The following is a 19,095-nucleotide window of genomic DNA, read 5'->3' as shown; positions in this document are numbered from 1 at the left end:
ACTGAAATGCGTCTGTAGAGATGATGGATGCTGCAGACCGAGGTCAGGGGGTCAACGCCAGGGCCAACACAGCGGCTGACCTGAGCAAAGGTCAAAACGGGTCTCTGCTCATGGCCGGAGTTTCTCCCTGGGTTCAGAGAGTTGGTTCTTCTCCTGGATCCAGTAAACGAACCACTGCTCAGAATATCGGAGAAAACGAAGTCGTCCTGCTCAGACTGCAGTTCTTTAAAATCCCGAAGTGTGAACCAGCCTCGCATCAGCATGAACTGAAAGCCTGAAAACTAAAGAACAAAGACTAAAAAATAATCATTTTTAACGTCATAGAAGACAAAGATTGATCTATTTGCTCAGAGGAGACAAGTTGAGACTGAAATAGTCAAACTGTCCAGCACGGTGGTGGCAGAATCATGCTGTGGGATGCTTCTCTGCCACTAGTACTGGATTGTTTCCTGTGTGCAGGATGGTTCGTACGTCGTCGGCTCCTGTTGCCAGGCAAAATCGTCATGGTGATTCCTCAGCGGCGGCGTCTCTGACCATAAAACATCAGAAATTAAAAGCCGACCAAGCAAAATGAAATATTTATTTTGGCTCATTGAACGTATTCAGCTGAAACAGCCGGTCACCAGGTGGTGAAAGCATGTGCTCGTCTCAACAGCGGCCGTCTCAGCTGATGTCACCGCTCTAATTTTATCCGCAGGCTGTCGGGAACGAGGCGGAGACATTTGTGTGAAGGGTCAGAAACACCGCGGATCGTTTCTCAGGCAGATCTGCTAATGTTTTGGTTGCAGCCTGTTGCTGCAGCAGCAGAAAAACTGCAAACACAGAAAAACTCCTGAATTCCTTCTGGCCGTTCATGCAGAATATTTAGTTATGAATTCACATCGATGCTTCGCTGATCTACTCAAGACGAGTTTCTAATGAAGTCACAGAATCAGAGTGAAATTTAAATCTTTCAAGTTTAATTTTGGTTCACCAAAATAATTCATTCATAATTCTGGAACAATGTTTCACAACAGATTTATTTCCACTGCAGTGTCTCCAGATTTCATGTTCATAGGTTCACATTTGTTTTGAGATTCGAAGCGCAGAAGAGTAAAAGTCTGTAGTTGTTTTATTGTGACCATAATGATTAAAGATCTCAACACTAGATGTCAATGCAACTATTAATGCACCGTAAATACTTACATCATGTATTAGAGATGTGAGGAGCCGAGAGCACCGCCCTGAGGCGCTCCAACAGAAGTTCCTCAGACTGAAGTAAAAACATGAACGTGTCGGGATGGTTGGGCTGGACGGAGCCAACAGACCTTCAGAGGAAACAAATTGAACCAAAGACAAAATATTTGTTGGAAATGTTAAAGACAAATAAACGGCTTATTTTACTGACCTACTGAGAAAGTCTATGCAAACATTCACTCTTTTGTGTAATAAATGTCCATAGAGGAAGAGCTTTATTTGGCGTTTAGTGCTTTAATTCATGGTTCTTTACGGTTCTCGCACTAATCGGGAGAAGCGGGACGTTTCCCGGTCGGGCGTTTGGGCCACACGGCCCGGTTTCCTCCTTCTTTTTATGCTTTCCTTTCTGTCCTGTGAGCAGCCATGATGACGGTGCAGTGATCACACTCCACCATTTCTATGCGTTTACATAGAGATTTTAGAAAAATGCGATGAATATAAGACTTTCTCTAGCAGTGCACTGCTATAGACTGAGCGTGTAAGATTATAATTTCATGATTAATCGGCGGTGGGCAGGTCCGAGACTCCACAGCTGAAATGAGCCCCGCTGCGGCGCCGGTCCAGTTCTGTTAGTGAAACCAGTCGGAGCTCAGCATGGTGGGCAGAGAGGTAAAAGATTTTCACACATTTGGGACTTACTGTAAGTGTTCTGGCACAATGAAACAAGGTATCGTGATATTTGTGCAGTTTGCAGCATTTAAATCTGGACCATCTCTTTCCGTGCCGTTTGCTCACAGGAGCAACTGGACAGGCTGCTGGTCAGAGCAGCACGTAAACGTTTAAGTCCAGGTTAACGTTATGACTGTCAAGCTGTTGGATTCTCATGTTCTGGACGGGAATTTCAAACCTTCAAGCTCTGAAGTGACGCGTCTTCCTGCATGCCTGTTGGCCAGGAGAGGTTTCAGCTTTGAGCCTCCCTCCCTCCCAGCAGGTGATCTGGAAGGACGTCCAGAGTGAAAAAGATCTCTGCTGATCACTGAACACCACCACAGGCGTGTTGATCACTCAGCCGGACAGATATAGCCGCGTCGCAGACAGAATCCGAAGCGTCAGTCGCCTTCACGCCGTTTCTGGAGACCAGCGCCGGTGGAAGAAACATGGAGATTACGCTTGAAGATGAAAACAGCAGCTCTTCAGGAAGCTTTGAGTTCAAGGCGGCTCATCAGGCGTTCAGGGACCGCTGGAAGGAGACGGACGACACCATGTGTCGCCACAGCATGTCCTTCCACCTGCACCACAAACTCCAGAGCGACTTCTTCGCCAGCTACCTGTACCTGCTGGAGAAGATTCCTCTGGGTAAGAGGCAGCAGGCTGGGATGTTCGCTCCCTTCCAAGAGCCACACAAGGTTTAAGGAAACACATTTATTTAGATGTGCAATCGTACCTTCGCATCTATTAGTCTGAAAGATTTCAATGAAACACCTGCATCTTTGGGACTCGTTCAGAGAAGGTTGACGGTAAATTTTCTGAAATATTCGGGTCTAATCGTGTTACTTAAATTCAAACTCTGAGATTCTGATTTTTGTAGAAAGGCAGAATTAATCCACCTTCAACAAGCCAACAGAAAATTACACAAATTAAAAAACTTCTGACAATTTTATTTTAAAATCTCCAAAAATTAGCAAAAGCTAATTTGTATCTGAAGTCTCTCGACAAATTACAAAAATGGATATTATTCCATTTTACATCCATTTTTCCAGATGCTAATTACCTTTTGCTACAACGATAATCTAGTAAAGTGCATCAAATGGTGACATTTATGTTGAGTTGCACGTTGTTTCTTTTTAAACGAAGTTCATCATCATATCATTAAGACAATTTTCAGAACATTAAGAGATTCTCTAAAAGAGAGAAAACGGTTTCTGACTGAATTAGACGTCATAAAATGAGTCAAAGTTAAGAAGCTACACAAGACGTTAGACCTTTAATCAGAGTACCAACAAATGTTGTGTTTTTATATTTCTGAACTGATCCTAAGGCTGAAGCTCCTCAACGGGCTGCAGAGGAGCAGCGGTTCCTCTCCGGTTCTTGGAAGCCACATTTTGTGCACGGGCGATTTGATTGGCAGCAGACGGCATTCGCTGACTGGTCCACGGATTTAGGTCTCAGGATGAGCAAACGCGGTACTTTAAACCTCCTTCAATATTGTCTGAACCACCGTTTTCAATCCCAGACTGCAGTAGCCTTGAGGTTTAAATCTTTTCATCAACTATGGCAGAGGAGTGATTTCAGAGAAACTGACCCTCAGAGGTTCACATGAATTGACCGCAGCTCCCAGGATCCTGTCAGGATTCAGCCCCACATAGTGAGGAACACACTGCCAATGAAGACGCACCGGCTTGGCTAGACATGAACCGCCTAGAGCGAGACGCGGCTTTGGCTTTAGGCGCCTTGAAGAGGCGGCTCATCTCAGCGGCTTGGTCTCAGGAATCTGTTCTCTTGGTCATAATTCATACTTGATGATCAGATGAGAAGACGGACCTGGTTATGAAGGACGTTTGCAGCTGAGACTCATTTCAACCGTTTCAGACTGTGAGCCACAGGTTCAGACTTTATAGGCTGAAGACGCCGACAGAACCTGAATCTGAAAAGAGCAGCAGACAACCTCTACAGGCAACTTCCTGTGCTGCTGAAGGACAAACAGGATGCGAGACACCGAGCGTCCTGGTCCAACCTGAGCGGGAAATGAACACAGCTGCTGAGTAATTCCTGCAGCAATCGCTTGAAAGGCCTTTGGGACGAGGTGAGAAACAGAAGCGGACTGGACAGCCTTCGTCCTCCAGCAGGTCCACCAGGCGAAGCCACTTCTTGAATTGGAGAATCGGCCGTTCTGACATCCCAGAGGCATCGGCCCTCCTGACGGCTGAAATACGCTCTCTGTTCTGCTGTGGTTGCTCTAAAGCACTAAATCTAGAATCAGTCATCAGCTCTGCAGTGAACTGTCAACTACAAGTAAATTAAGGAGTCTCAGCACAGAGCCCTGAGGAACTTCATCCACAGAAACAAAGCAGCACACCTTAAACGTGACACCCTGAGCGAAGCTCTTCTCTCTTTAAAGCTCGTCACTCATCGGCCCAGAAGCTGCAGAAACAGGAGATGATCCGCGCCTCGGCCGCTGTGAAGCCCTTTAATGGCCTGGCATGGCAGGCATGAAAGCAATAACTCATGTCAGTTGGTGCTAAACATGACCGTAACGGGGTCCCGCTTATTATTTACAACTTAACGAAACATTTCTACCTTCAACCAAATATCCCTGATTAAACTCCCTGAACCGAAGCTCAAACTGGAAACATCACATTTATATTTTCCTTCGCTGATGAAGAGCTTCTTTGTGAGAAGCTGAAAGGTCGGAACCTAATGAGCCGGGCTCTGAAGGCGGGAGGCAGATGAAGATGGCGGCTCCGGGGTGACACTTCCTTGGCAGACGGGTGTCGTCACGCCGTCGTCTCCTCGTTTTTGTCCTGCTCGAACTTTCTATACTTACCCTCCCTCTGAGGTGTCACATGACAAGCGATTATCGAGTTACAGGAGATCCAAACAAACACGAGCTGCAGGACGTTCAGATCGCAGTCGGACATCTTTTCACTGGGATGTTGGTTATTTAGAGCAGGAACACGTCCTGAGAGGGAAACGCATCAGAAGTAAAGCAGATGTTTAGCTTTCCTCTTGCCTGTGGTGGGCACACTTCCGCTAATTAGCTAAAAATGGAGCTAATTTTTCAGTTAGCGGTTTTGCTAACTTTGAAAACACCTAGCGCCCTTAGCTTTCTCTTAATTATTTTTCCCAGAAAAATTCTAAAGTGTTAATTTACTTTGAGGTTTTGTAAACTTTCAGTGGAATAAAATTCAATGTCTGTCCTTTCAGCTATTAACTCTTCATGTAGTGAGGCGCTAAAATGACATCTGACAGGGTTGAATTTAGCGCGTTAGCTTCTGCTAAATATCTTGTTGGTGTAGTGCTTTAGCGCTAGCATAGCTAATGTTTGTGATTAGGGTCAGTCATGTGGTGTGTGTTTGGTCATGTGACATGACAGAATCAATGTATGTAAAAGTTTTAAATATCCATAAGAGCATATTGGTCCAAGTTTTCACAATAATCTGTCCAATCTTTGCTGAATCCAGTGGTAAACACCACTAGCTAAGAAGCTAGCTGCGCTAACCAACAAGCTCTAATCATAAGCATAATTTCCACTAAGGTGTTAAACAGAAATGATGCTTTAGCTAATGCTAAAGCACTAAACTGAATACCCATCGTGTGTTGACTCAATGCGTTATATCGCCCTCAACAGGATCACAGTTGCTATTACAGTTTTAACGGCCGTGCTTCAGTAAGTCATTCTTTAGAGCAGAACTTTCACTGAGTTCCAGTTTTATAGCTGAATATTAATAACTCTGTTACTGGTCTTGTTTTATTAGCCACAATTAGAAAGCATGCAGGAGACCAGTAGCAATGCATTCTGGGTACAGAATGAACGATTTGTTGTTGGATGCCCCAAAATCAACAGATCTTCTCTGTTTTTAAACTTTTAAAATCAATTCATGTATCACTTTTAAAGTATATCAAATATTTCAGCCAATAAAATACTGATAAAAGTTTTTATTGCACTTTAAAAATTAACAAAAAGCACGAAGGATTTCCTCTGGAGAGCAGCTGGCACCAAGCGATTAATGTAAGAAGCTAAAGTATGAGAGTATGCTGTTTGGATGCTGCAGCTGAGGAGGAGACATTCGCTACATGACAGCTGGCTGCTCTGAACCACTGATCTCCACCTCAAAGGAAATGTTGGATGGTAATTAGATTAGCAGAGCGCTATATTTAGCTTGGCGTGGAGCGGCTCCTCCTGGCTCTCCTCAGCTGTTAAATGACATAACACAAGTCCTTAGAACCAGTGATGAGCATTTATAGATGGTTTTATGAGAAAACGTACTCGAAGCAGGAAACCATCCAAAGCAAACATCTGAAATTAAGGAACTCAACAACTGCCCTCCCAAACTGTCTCAGCCTGCTGCTGCGTCTGATCTGCTGAGCGGAGATAAACCCTGGAGAAGGAAGCAACAGTACAGGGCTAACGGGGCTAACGGGGCTCACGCTGCTGTCGGCGCCTCCAGGGCCAGAAATACCGACATACAGCCAAATATCCAGGAGGAGGATTTACTTCCTGCTTCAAAGCACGAGAGAACAGCCGGGAATTTGAAAATTCATCCTTCATAATTTCACACCGGGATTTTTAAATTGAACTCCAGTCCTCCTGTCTAGAAAGTCCGGTTCGTTTGGGAAGGTGTGAATGTGAAACTGAGCTTCCAAACCTCGGTTTCAGTTCGGTTGAAGTGAATTTAGGGTTGCCAGATCTGACTGAAAGCCAAAAACAACGTAAAACCCATCCAACTCCCAACAAAAACAAAAACCAGCCCAAATTTCAACCAAACTGAAACTCTTGTTGATAGTCCCATATGTGATTCACTTACATTGTGTTTGTTCTGTTCTCTGACCAGAACCATTTCCCACTGGGACTGCAAAGAACTCAAATCTCTGAACAGAGTGAGACTTGAGCTTTCGTTCTCTTAAATCAAGATGTTGCCCTGGCATTTCCATAGATGAATAAACTAATAAATGTAGTAGCACTGCAGTTTATTAGAAGTTTTTTGATTTTCTGCAAACTATTTAGAAATAATTTTTACTTAAACCTCAAAAAATGATGAATGATGAATGAAAAGCAGCCCAAATGTTAACAATCAGCCTACAGTAAATAATAAAGACTGCAGTATTCTGATTTAGTAATGTATTTATATTAGTTGTGTTACCACCTCCACACCACTAGAGGCAGTAGCAGAATCGAAAACATGCGACTAAGGAGCAGATTTACACAGAAAGCAACAGAATTAGCTAAAAACTGTGAGCTGCACCGAAGTAAATAAAAGAGAGAAGTTCAAATACATGGTGAGAGAGAAACTCCTTCCTAAAGGTGAAAATATATCACAGATTTCAAAAGAAAATAAAAACGGAAGTATAGGAAATAGCGCCCCCTTCACTTCCGGATTGCAATGGTCCCATTTCCAAATAAGGTATGAGACTGACAGCGGTCCGTCCTGTTTCCTGTTTGCTGCAGCGAGGTGGACTTGACATGCATCTGTGAACGCCAAGCGGACCGGAAACCGCCCCAAAAGCAGGAAGTGGACTATAGCGCAGGGCATTGTGGGTAAATACAACTAAAAAAAAATGTCTTAGCCTAGTGCTAGCAGGAGAAATGGCTGGTAGTTTTTAGCTAAAGACTAAAAAGAAATCCTCCAATCACTAAATTCTGATGCCTCCATTTTGTTTACGTTTGGTGAAGAAGGCAGTTGTGCTCAGTATCTCCCTCAGTGGGTCTTGGTGCAGCGCCCCCGCAGGTGAGGAGGGGAATGGTACAGGTTGGACTGGGTGGCATTCTGAGGTTCTGGTGGCTTCCCTTCATGATATTCCTCTAAAATGAGGACACAACGTGCTTACAGCTGACAGTGACCCGCTGCTCAGCCTGCGTGTCTCTCCGGTCTCCGCAGTGAAGCTGTTTCCCGTCACCTGTGAGTTCATCAAGGGAGAGAAGCAGTTCTACTACCGAGCGCAGAAGTTCTACGAAGACGTCCCGGCCTCCGAGGAGGGCATGATGGGAGACTTCGTTGAGATTTCCAACGTCGATCTGGAAAGTTCCCGTCAGTTTCTGAAGAGGTTTGTGGTGAGTTGCTCAACGGCACCACGGCACCGTTAGCCCGGAGTCAGGACGAATGTTAGAGCCGCTGCTGAGGAGCTAAAGCTAGTTTTCACTCTTTAAATTTAAAAATGTATGAAAATAATTTCATAATCATTCAGATGATTATCATAAAGATGCTTATGTTTTATTTTGTGAGTTTTTCTACGGATATATCTGAAATTCCTTTATGTTTTATAAAAATAAACAGGAAAGATTCTGCTGTTTGATTTTGATGATGCTTTATTTAAAACAAAGGAATTTAAATATTCTTTACCTATTGTGGAGGTTTTCTTTCTTTTTTGGAAAATAAAAAAAAAAATTACGTAAAATTTTAATAAAATGTGTTTAATTCACTTTATCGCTGCTTTTAAGATATTTCTAGATGGATATGAGATTTTTTATTGATCCTTTGTGGGGGTTTTATCTGAACGAAGAGGCGACAGCCTGAAATAACTCGGTCTGCATTGTGAGACATCGTCTGTTCCTGTCAGCCGGTTTCAGAGTAAACACGGTAATTCTGCTGCTTCTCCGTCAGCTTTGCACTTTGCTGCAGCTTCTGGTTTCTCTGCTGCTGGCCGCTGAATATCTGAGTCTATTTTGGGAGAGAAATTCGTCATCCCGTCTCTGCAGAAATCATTTCACCTGGATTCATGCGTATAGGCAAATCAATTTGCTCAACATCCCATCATGATGTTAAGTTTGATGCAAAACCAAATGCAGACCAGAACCCGTGATGAAAAAGAAAGAAAACTGATTATTGCGTGAATTAACTTATTTACGTCTGATTTTAATTGCATTTCTTATTTAATGGAAAACACCGCAATTGTGAAATTGTTTTTTTTTCGACATTAGCAGAATATCGACAAAGTTTTACGCACATTTGTAATGGAAACACAGCTAGTGACAAAGAAACCAGAGCAGCTAATCAGAGGTGAGTGGAAACAGCTGCGGCAGGGTGCAGGCAGCGGGGAATCAGGAGATGAAAAACAGCTGCGGAGGGAAACGGGCTGAGCGAAAGGTGAGCGATAAACGCAACGGAGAGAACCTGAAGGTAGCGTAATAAACTGGAAGAACACTGAAGAAAAGTCCAAATGCAGATAGGAATACGCATAAAGGGGCTAACACAACGGAATAAACTGAAACAGCAAGAAGTGGTAATAAAACAACAAAGATCCAAACCAAAGCCACATATCATGACACATCTAGAAATAAAGTAAAATGGCAAGATCTGGTAATAAAAGAACAAAGGAAAGATCCAAACCAAAGCCACATATCATGACACATCCAGACCCAGCGAGCTGCCAGCAGCATGACTGTTCTAACAAGTTCTTCTTTCTCCCATTTGGGCTTTAGAGTCGGGTTTTATTTTACTGGTTCAGGGTTTGAAACCAACTGAAGCTGATCCATCATTAAGTCTACATCTATTGTTTGAACTAGACGGAAACAAGTCAGCAATTTAAAATGAATACCAAAACGCCCTGAACAAAGCTGTACGAACGGCAAAACTTTTCTGCTTACTAAACATATTTGCTAAATGGGCCTCATCAGAATCCGGGTCAGTAAAAATGGGCCAAACTTGGTTCTGATCAGTATTTATTTTATGGCAGAGTTTTGATGTCCAAACAATGGAAATGAGTCGTCGATGTCCGTTCCTCGTTTCCTTTTCTCCTTTGTTGTGTTTCACGTATAAATTCCTATTTTTTGAGTCGGAGAACAGGCACAAGGGGAAGGCGCGGCAAAGTACGCAGTGCTGCTTCCAACATCTTATAAAATCATCCGTAGTGACTTCGTGAGTCAGTAAACAGTGCTGGAGATGTTTCCTTTAAGTGACAGGAAACCTTTCAAAAAGACAAAATGAAGTTTTCAAAAAAGAACAAAAAAAATCTATTCTTTTTCTAATCAAAGTCGGGTTTGATTGGTCAGGTCTGGAGGACCGTCGGTTCTTCTGCAAGACAACTTTTTGATTGATTTTTTTTTATTAAAAACTAAAGATTTGAATCTGGATGAGGTAAAAGTTACGGCTGAGATGAATTTCAACCTGTCAGTGGAAGATTTGAGTCAATTTTCTGAGTAAATCTATTTAAATAAGATCATAAAACTTTGTGGTTTTATTTGGATTTTGGTAGCTGATTGTTAATATGATGACGTGTGCCTGGCGTTTGTTTTACCACCAGAACGTTGAAGCTCGGCTTCTTAAAGCAACAATAACTGGTGATCATTTCTGACATCAGTCCTCTGGCTTTATGCACATTATGTCTCAGATTTCACGGCGGTATTTTTAAAATCTCTGCACCTTTCCTAGAAAATCAAAGGTTTTACAGAATCTAAAAGCTGCTGTTGCTCCAGAAACCAGGTTATAAATTAGATTCATAACTAATAAAGCTGATAAAACGTCCTTCATGTTGTCTTCGACAGAGACAAACGTGTCTAGATGAATATAAATAATAATCATGCGGCAGGGCGCATGCCTGCGGCTCATGACGGGTGAGAGGAGGCTTGTTTTAGCTGCTGGGGGTCATGCTGTTGCTAATTCTGGGGACATGTTTGGCCCAGAGACCTGCTTATATCCAGGATCTGTTAAACAGCTGCTCTAATTATAAACTGCCAACACTTTGTGCTTTAAAGAGCTTTTAATATAAACACAGCACGGCTCAGGAGTTACAGGCACCGCTACTGGCTGACACTGCAGTACAGTCAGAACATAAACACAAACTGATGGGTTTTATTCCAAGAGCTAATTCAACATGGTTGAAATTAGCGCTTTCTGTTAGCTCCTGCTAAATCACGACTTGCTGTAGGATTAATGAAACCATAAGCTTGACTCTCTCCATATTTCCCTTTCAATCCACTGCATGACAGAAAAGCAGAGTGGATCCTCTTCACACATTTCAACTCTTCAAAAATAAAAATGATACAGATGTAATTTTACTCTTTACAATAAAGAGTAAAAGAATAATGAGGTCAGGAGACTGTGTCTCCACTCCACTGCTTCATGCAGTGGTTCTTAGTGAGGAACCGAACCCACCAGTTTCATATGAGCATCCACTGAACCCTTCAGTAGCGATAAATAAAATATGATTCCCCCCCAAATCCAAGACATAGGGGTGACCCAACCAGAGTCTAGATCACCCCATGATCACCAAGTCTTCTTAAAGGTAGAGTCTCTGAGATCAGTTCTTCAAACTATACTCAGTGTTTTCAGCTGACTGTCCAGGAACGACCCAAGGTATTTAAAATGTGCCACAGTTTCAACAGGTTGGCCATCGAGAGAAACTGGAACCACTTTAAGGTGTTTAGATCATTTAATTAGCTCTACATTCTTAAGAGAATGAAAAATTAATAATAAATAATACAGACTTTGCGGTATTCTGATTTAGTAATGTAATTATATTAGTTGTGTTACCTCACCACGCCACTAGAGGCAGTAGCAACCCCGAAAAGATGCGACTAAGGAGCAGATTTAGAAGTTCACCGAAAGCTACAGACTGTGGTAAAAACTGAGCTCTTTGCATCTACGGCGATGACGTCACGTCTCCAGGAGCCAATGCGGCTCACTTGTTTCCGCTTTGAGTTACCATGACAGCTAGAAAAGACTAAGTGGTATTTTAGATGCAAAAAAAAAATACTATGAACATTGTTGTCTTCCTAAATATAATGGGCTTTTAAGTTTTAATTAATTTCCAAGCGATCCTGAATTAAGAAGATGGTGGCTTGTGAATATTTGTCGCTACCAGTTGAAGCTAACGCTGCACAACACAAAGTTTGCAGCCTTTCACTCCTGATCAGCCTAAAACTACGGGGAGACGGATGGTAAACAAAGGATCCTGAGTTATTTCCATGGAGTCGCTTCTGTATTCAGCCTGAAACAGAGTTTATGGGAACCAGAGAGCCGAGCCACTGATCCGCCTGAACATCCTGCTGTAAACACCGAACTATCTGAGCTCTGAACAGGAAACAAAGGTAATAAAACTAAATAACATTAAGAAACACGGCCATGTTTTTCTAAAAGCAGCAGCTTTGAACCTGAACAGCTGAACCAGATCTGACTCCAGAGCTGCTGCTGTTAAGCTAAGAGGCTTTTAGCTCCGTCAGGCTGCGGAGCTAAAAGCCCGAACCGGAACCGGAACCTCCCCGTTACTCGGTCTCTGTTTGATACTAATGACAATAAAACACATTTTATACTTGAAAATAAGATAAAAAACATTGTGTGTTAGAATGTTTAGATACTTAAATAGCATATTTTTACAAGAACAACGTCAGAAAATATTGCCTACTAGCATAAGCTAAAGCTAATGTTAGCCACAAAGTTTAAGTAAAACTCACCTTCGTATCAGTGAATGTATAACGAGGCTACATCTTAAAACCTTCCTCCAGTTCACTTGTTGGGGCTTCGGATCGATGTTCAAACCTCGGCCAGGCCCTGCAGGCACCGAGTGTAAAATTATATTTTTATCGGATCGGAAACAATCGAGCCGCTTTTCCCCGAACGCGGAAGCTGAGGTGCAAAGAGTCCATCCATGCTGAGAGTGGAGCCTTCAATCAGGGCTCCTCCGCAGCTCTGATTGGCTCAGCAATGTAACGTGATCCTCTGATTGGCTAAGCAATGTAACGTGATCCTCTGATTGGCTAAGCAATGTAACGTGATCCTCTGATTGGCTAAGCAATGTAACGTGATCCTCTGATTGGCTAAGCAATGTAACGTGATCCTCTGATTGCCTAAGCAATGTAACGTGATCCTCTGATTGGCTCAGCAATGTAACGTGATCCTCTGATTGGCTCAGCAATGTAACGTGATCCTCTGATTGGCTCAGCAATGTAACTGATTGGCTCAGCAATGTAACGTGATCTCCTCTGATTGGCTCAGCAATGTAACGTGATCCTCTGATTGGCTCAGCAATGTAACGTGATCCTCTGATTGGCTCAGCAATGTAACGTGATCCTCTGATTGGCTAAGCAATGTAACGTGATCCTCTGATTGCCTAAGCAATGTAACGTGATCCTCTGATTGGCTCAGCAATGTAACGTGATCCTCTGATTGGCTCAGCAATGTAACGTGATCCTCTGATTGGCTCAGCAATGTAACTGATTGGCTCAGCAATGTAACGTGATCTCCTCTGATTGGCTCAGCAATGTAACGTGATCCTCTGATTGGCTCAGCAATGTAACGTGATCCTCTGCAGGAAGTGATGGCAATGCGGGCGTCATCACGACTTTACACAAGTTAGTGTGTCTTTACCTCCTGCAGAGGCTCCGCCGAACCCCTGAGCCCGACTCACCGACCCCCTGGGGTTCGACCGAACCAGGTTAAGAACCACTGGCTTAATAAGTCAGCAGTGCATATGTACAGCCTTAGTGACTGATGCAATAAATATTTACACATGAGAGTTTTAACTGGTAAATAGTCATTTATATATTAATAAACCTGAATTATCATAAGGAATATAAACTTAATTTATCCCCAAATTGAATAAAGTGAAACTGAACATGGGCTCCTACAGTCGGTGCGTCGCTTCAGTGCTGGAGCCACTAAGGTTTCTGATCAGGGCCTTGCTTTAGCACAGCTAGCCTGTTAGCCTCCACTGCTAATTGGAGTGAATTGATTTGTTTTGTAAAGTTCCTTCATAATTTGGCTTCATCAGCACTTTGGCTGCATTGTTGCTGAATAAATAAAATTACCATATGAATAAAATGGACTAAACTGAGTAAATGTTGCATGTATTTTATTAGGATTTGATCAATAACAGAAAACAATAATCCCAGCTGTCGGATCATTTTATTCTGTTCTAAACCAGGAAAAGCCTTTCATCCCGAAGAGGCCAGGATTTATAATGTTTGCTTTTTAATTTAAAACACCATAAAATCTCTAAATGCTGCTGTATTCCCTGGATGTTCATTTCCAGTTAAAAAGGAAGCTACTTGTTTACTTTGACCGTTTTCTCTTTAAATTATGACCACATGGTGGAGAATGTGAAAACCAGCCAGTATTTCCCACTTTAAGTCTGTGGTTGCAGAAATTTCCCTCCGTACTTGAGAAGCCACTTCAACACAGAAAGCACAGCTAATTGCTAATTGTACACTTTAATACAATTAACTCTTTAGAGAAAAAACTTATTTTTTTTAATATTTACACAGGATTTTGAAATAGAAACACCTTCATGAGCATTAGAGGTGGCAGAAAAAAGCAGATGTATAAATACAGGCAGAGAAATGTGGCAGTAATTCACTGAAACCAGGGGCTCCTCAGGGGCCCCTTCCTCCATCGGATCACACCCAGGGGCCCCCGACGCAGAAGGGTTGGGCTGAGGTCAGAACAGCAAACCAAAGGGAAGAAAAGCCGCCGTGATTCAAGTCGAGCTGACTTTTAGCTGCTGACTGGTGGTAAAGTTCACTGCTTTGAAGCCCTGAGGAGCCAAACTGTTGGCTCTTCTGAACCCAAACGCCTCGGCAGCCAAGCGCAGAGCTTTATGGAGACTTTAAATATGGAAAATAACTTTACACACCCATCCTGATGTCAGATTCAAGCACGATTCAAGAGGATTTTACAACAGATGATTGGTTTTTAGCTATTTCAGTTCCTAAATCTCAAACATTTTGTGACATGAAGATCAAAAACGGGAGATAAAGTAATCAGAAATATCAAAACCTTTAGGGATGAAGTTTGAAGCCGCATTTTGACGCATGGTTGATGAAAGGTCTCCCACTCTCCCCACAGGGGCCGGGCAAAGCCGGGACACACCGCGCTCTGGACTGTGGCTCCGGGATCGGACGCGTCTCCAAGGGCGTCCTTCTTCCCGTGTTTGAGAAAGTAGAGATGGCCGACATGATGGAGCACTTCCTCCTCCACGCACACGAGGAGTATCTGGGCGACGCCGCCGACCGCATCGAGACCTACTACTGCTTCAACCTGCAGGAGTTCACGCCTCCCCGCAGCAAGTACGATGTCATCTGGATGCAGTGGGTGGCGTGTAAGTACTTCCTGGATTACCCTGATTCCCACTGAGAGCGGATCCACAGAGAAACCTGAAAGAGCATTCACACCGACCCGGCTCCGGTCCGGTCCGCTTCGACCCGACTCCGGTCCGCATCGACCCGGCTCCGGTCCGGTACGCTTCGACCCGACACCGGTCCAGTCCGCTTCGACCCGACTCCGGTCCGCTTCAATCCAGCTCCGCTCCGGTCCGCTTCGACCCAGCTCCGGTCCGGTCCGCTTCGACCCGGCTCCGGTCCGGTCCGCTTCAATCTGGCTCCGGTCCGCTTCGACCCGGCTCCGGTCCGGTCCGCTTCAATCCGGCTCTGGTCCGCTTCGACCCGACTCCGCTCCAATCCGGCTCCGGTCCGCTTCGACCCGGCTCCGGTCCGCTTCGACCCGGCTCCGGTCCGCTTCGACCCGGCTCCGGTCCGGTCCGCTTCAGTCCTGCTCCGGTCCGCTTCAATCCGGCTGCGGTCCGCCTCGACCCGGCTCTGGTCCGCTTCGACCCGACTCCGCTTCAATCCGGCTCCGGTCCGCTTCGACCCGGCTCCGGTCCGGTCCGCTTCAATCCGGCTCCGGTCCGCTTCAATCCGGCTCCGGTCCGCTTCGACCCGGCTCCGCTTCAATCCGGCTCCGGTCCGCTTCGACCCGGCTCCGCTTCAATCCGGCTCCGGTCCGCTTCGACCCGGCTCCGGTCCGCTTCGACCCGGCTCCGGTCCGGTCCGCTTCAATCCGGCTCCGGTCCGCTTCAATCCGGCTCCGGTCCGCTTCGACCCGGCTCCGCTTCAATCCGGCTTCGGTCCGCTTCGACCCGGCTCCGGTCCGCTTCGACCCGGCTCCGGTCCGGTCCGCTTCAATCCGGCTCCGGTCCGCTTCAATCCGGCTCCGGTCCGCTTCGACCCGGCTCCGGTCCGGTCCGCTTCAATCCGGCTCCGGTCCGCTTCGACCCGGCTCCGGTCCGGTCTGCTTCAATCCGGCTCCGGTCCGCTTCGACCCAGCTCCGGTCCGCTTCGACCCGGCTCCGGTCCGCTTCGACCCGGCTCCGGTCCGGTCCGCTTCAATCCGGCTCCGGTCCGCTTCAATCCGGCTCCGGTCCGCTTCGACCCGGCTCCGGTCCGGTCCGCTTCAATCCGGCTCCGGTCCGCTTCGACCCGGCTCCGGTCCGGTCTGCTTCAATCCGGCTCCGGTCCGCTTCGACCCGGCTCCGGTCCGGTCCGCTTCAATCCGGCTCCGGTCCGCTTCGACCCGGCTCCGGTCCGGTCTGCTTCAATCCGGCTCCGGTCCGCTTCGACCCGGCTCCGGTCCGGTCCGCTTTGACCCGGCTATCAGATACTGGCCATAAAATTAGTCAAGAAAATGATGGCGACTGATTTCAAGTCTGACAGAAGAAACAAACTATAAAACATGTTTTACTCTGAAATGCAGAGTTTTTAAGTGTATTATTTTATACACTATTATACACCAGCTGGTGTTACTTTAACACCAGCTGGTGTTACTTTAACACCATCAGCTGATAAACATGTCTACACAAGCAGTACAACAAGGCTGATATCTTAAAGTTTCCTAAAAGTGGCAGAAGCTATAACTTTGTGAAACAACAACAATGGGAATCATTTTCCATGTGTAACAGCATTTAATCTGTATTAAGTGTATATTTTATAGTGTTCTTGGGGGCCCCCTGGTGGTTGCTTGGCTTGCATTGCCTTGGTCCGGCTCTGATCAACCACTTCAGAGGCTTTGGGTCAGAAATAACCCGGCTGACAGCTCAGCTTCTCTTCCTTCAGGCCACCTGACAGACAAAGACCTGCTGAACTTCCTGCTCCGCTGCAAGAAGAGCCTCCGCCCCAACGGCGTCCTCATCATCAAGGACAACATGGCGCGGCAGGGCTGCAAGCTGGACCCCATCGACAGCAGCATCAGCCGCCACCTGGACATCATGAAGGTCATCGTGTCCAAGGCCGGCCTGGAGGTCCTGGCCGTGGAGCGGCAGGAAGGATTCCCAGAGGTCATCATGCCCGTCTGGATGATGGCCATGCAGTGAGCAGCCGCCTCTCAGAAACGCTTCAGTCCTCACCAGATGGGCTGGAAGGTTCTGGGACAAACATGCGGAATGGTTCTGGTTCCGTTTCCATGCGGGTCGGGTCTGTGTGAGAGGGGAACCTGGACGTTCATGCGACGGTCAGGGCCTGCAGCTGCAGTGAAGAGCAGCACCAGGTGTAAATATTCTGTTTGGACGGAAGAACTGGTTTTATATTTTTATGATGTTTCTCTTTTTATGATGTTACATTTAAAGTTCTGCTGAAAATGTAACTTTATTCTCATCCTCCATCCTGTAACTGAGAACATAATTTTATTAAATACGGTCAAATAAAGGGATTTAATTTTGCTTTAGTCAGCGCAAATAAAGTTATGAATAAACTGTATTTATTAAAAAATGAACATTTTCTGTTCGTCTGTCTTTCAGTTTTTGCATTTTTCATGAATAAAACATTAAACTATAGAAGCTGAAATATTGTATTTTAGAAACATGACAGTTAAATTACTTTAATTTTCTGTTTTTTATCACCCGACTCTCACAGCTGACAAAATCCTTTCTAACCAAATCACAGGAGCATCAGCTTCATCATATAACATGCAGAATAAACAGTTGTTAAACTATTTAGCTTGCTAAGTATTTAGTTTGGAGCTAAATATTTCACTTTCTACCAAACAGTTAGTATGAAATATTTAGTTTGGAGCTATTTAGCAAGCTAAACTCACAGCAAATGTTTAGCTTCAAAATAAATATTTATCTAAGCAATATTTAATTAACTGTAAATGAATGAATAACAATAAGATATGAATCTCCATTGTTTTCCTGATGAAAAGATAAAAAAACACTAAATTATTGCTGTTAAGTTTTGACAGTGTGGTTTTTCAAACGGCTCCCGCTGCATAGAGAAAATCCATAATAAATTCAGAGCTGCGTTTAAACCTGCAGCCGAGCCGTTTAAATAAATCATTAAAAGCAACACGTTATTTACAGTGAAGCTTCAAAGCCCTGGTGCGCGGGCTGCGGCGGGACGGGAGCATCTCGTCCTGTGGGGCTGATTCTCCTCAGGATTATTGTGTTTTCAGAAACAGCAGAGGCAGCAGATTGTTTCTGCTTTAATGGTTTTCAGCTGGAGCCTGAGGCGGATCAGATATCGGCCCGGTTTGTTTTCACATATCAGCGCTGGCTCGTCTTCAGGTTCTGTCAGGTTCTGTCTGGGTGAAGCCCGTCCAGAGTTCGTCCATCCCGCTCCTGTGAGGCCCGGGCTGCCTGGCGGCAGGTGACCCCGCCTGCGTTTCCACATCCAGCATGAATTAAAGATCAAAATGGCCCAAAGTTAAACCTGTAGCTGCGGCGGCTAATGGCAGCCAAATGTGCCGTCACCTTTTCAGGAGCGGTTAGCGCCGCTGACAGTCAGAACTATCGGGTCCAATCGAGCTCAGCGCCGCCTGCAGCCGCTTGGACTCATCAGCTGCAGTAACACTAATTTGTCCCGTCACGCCGGCGGCGCGCAGCCTTTCAAACCCACCGGCCGGATCAAATGCGCAGTTCGTGTCTGGGATCGCTTCGGCTCGCACATGAAACGCCGACGAAAATATAATAAAACATGATATCAATGCTGCAAATGACACTGTTGAGAAAAACAGTTTGGCTTCATCCGCTTTGCTTGGAGTGTCAGCAGATCCCGGTGCTTTGACAGGACGACTCTTCTTCACTGGGTGTTGGATAAAACGTCCTCATTTTGTTGTCACGGCGCAGAATGAAGAAGTTCTGCTGAAATGTGCATCAACATCAGAGGAGAAGCCGGAATCGAACCCACAACCTTTACATTTTCACACCACTGCTCTACTGACCAGAGTGAGTTTTAACGCACTGCCAGGATTATTTAAACATTTAGCATCATTATTTAGGGCCGGGACTTTAATTTTGATTAAATAATTACATCAATTTTAATTTTAAGGCAATTAGTCACACTTTTCTTTTCTACATACAAAGGTTCCGGCCGGAACTTTTGCATTTGCGCGTTTCTGGTACGTCTGTAAATCATCTGCCAACAGCAGCGAAGAAGCTGCTCCTCTCGGCCCACCGGGTTTTAATTCTGGCTTCTAAACGACCTGATTGGACTAGACCATG

General features: G+C 45.0%; 1 protein-coding gene across 1 annotated transcript; it reads left to right on the top strand.

Annotated features, from left to right (window-relative positions):
- The first annotated feature begins 2,190 nt into the window (after nucleotides 1–2,190).
- On the top strand, nucleotides 2,191–17,369 carry ntmt2 (N-terminal Xaa-Pro-Lys N-methyltransferase). The gene is made up of 4 exons (XM_008406417.3): nucleotides 2,191–2,532; nucleotides 7,773–7,945; nucleotides 14,673–14,925; nucleotides 16,715–17,369. Exons 1-4 carry the CDS (start codon nucleotides 2,334–2,336, stop codon nucleotides 16,969–16,971), a joined length of 882 nt encoding a protein of 293 aa, XP_008404639.1. The 5' UTR covers nucleotides 2,191–2,333; the 3' UTR covers nucleotides 16,972–17,369.
- Nucleotides 17,370–19,095: the final 1,726 nt, after the last annotated feature.

This window comes from Poecilia reticulata, chromosome 4, assembly GCF_904066995.2.
Source record: "Poecilia reticulata chromosome 4, P_reticulata-male-v2, whole genome shotgun sequence".
Lineage (NCBI taxonomy): Eukaryota > Metazoa > Chordata > Actinopteri > Cyprinodontiformes > Poeciliidae > Poecilia > Poecilia reticulata.
The sequence above is the reverse complement of the archived record's forward strand: the minus strand, read 5'-3'. Positions and strand labels throughout refer to the sequence as shown.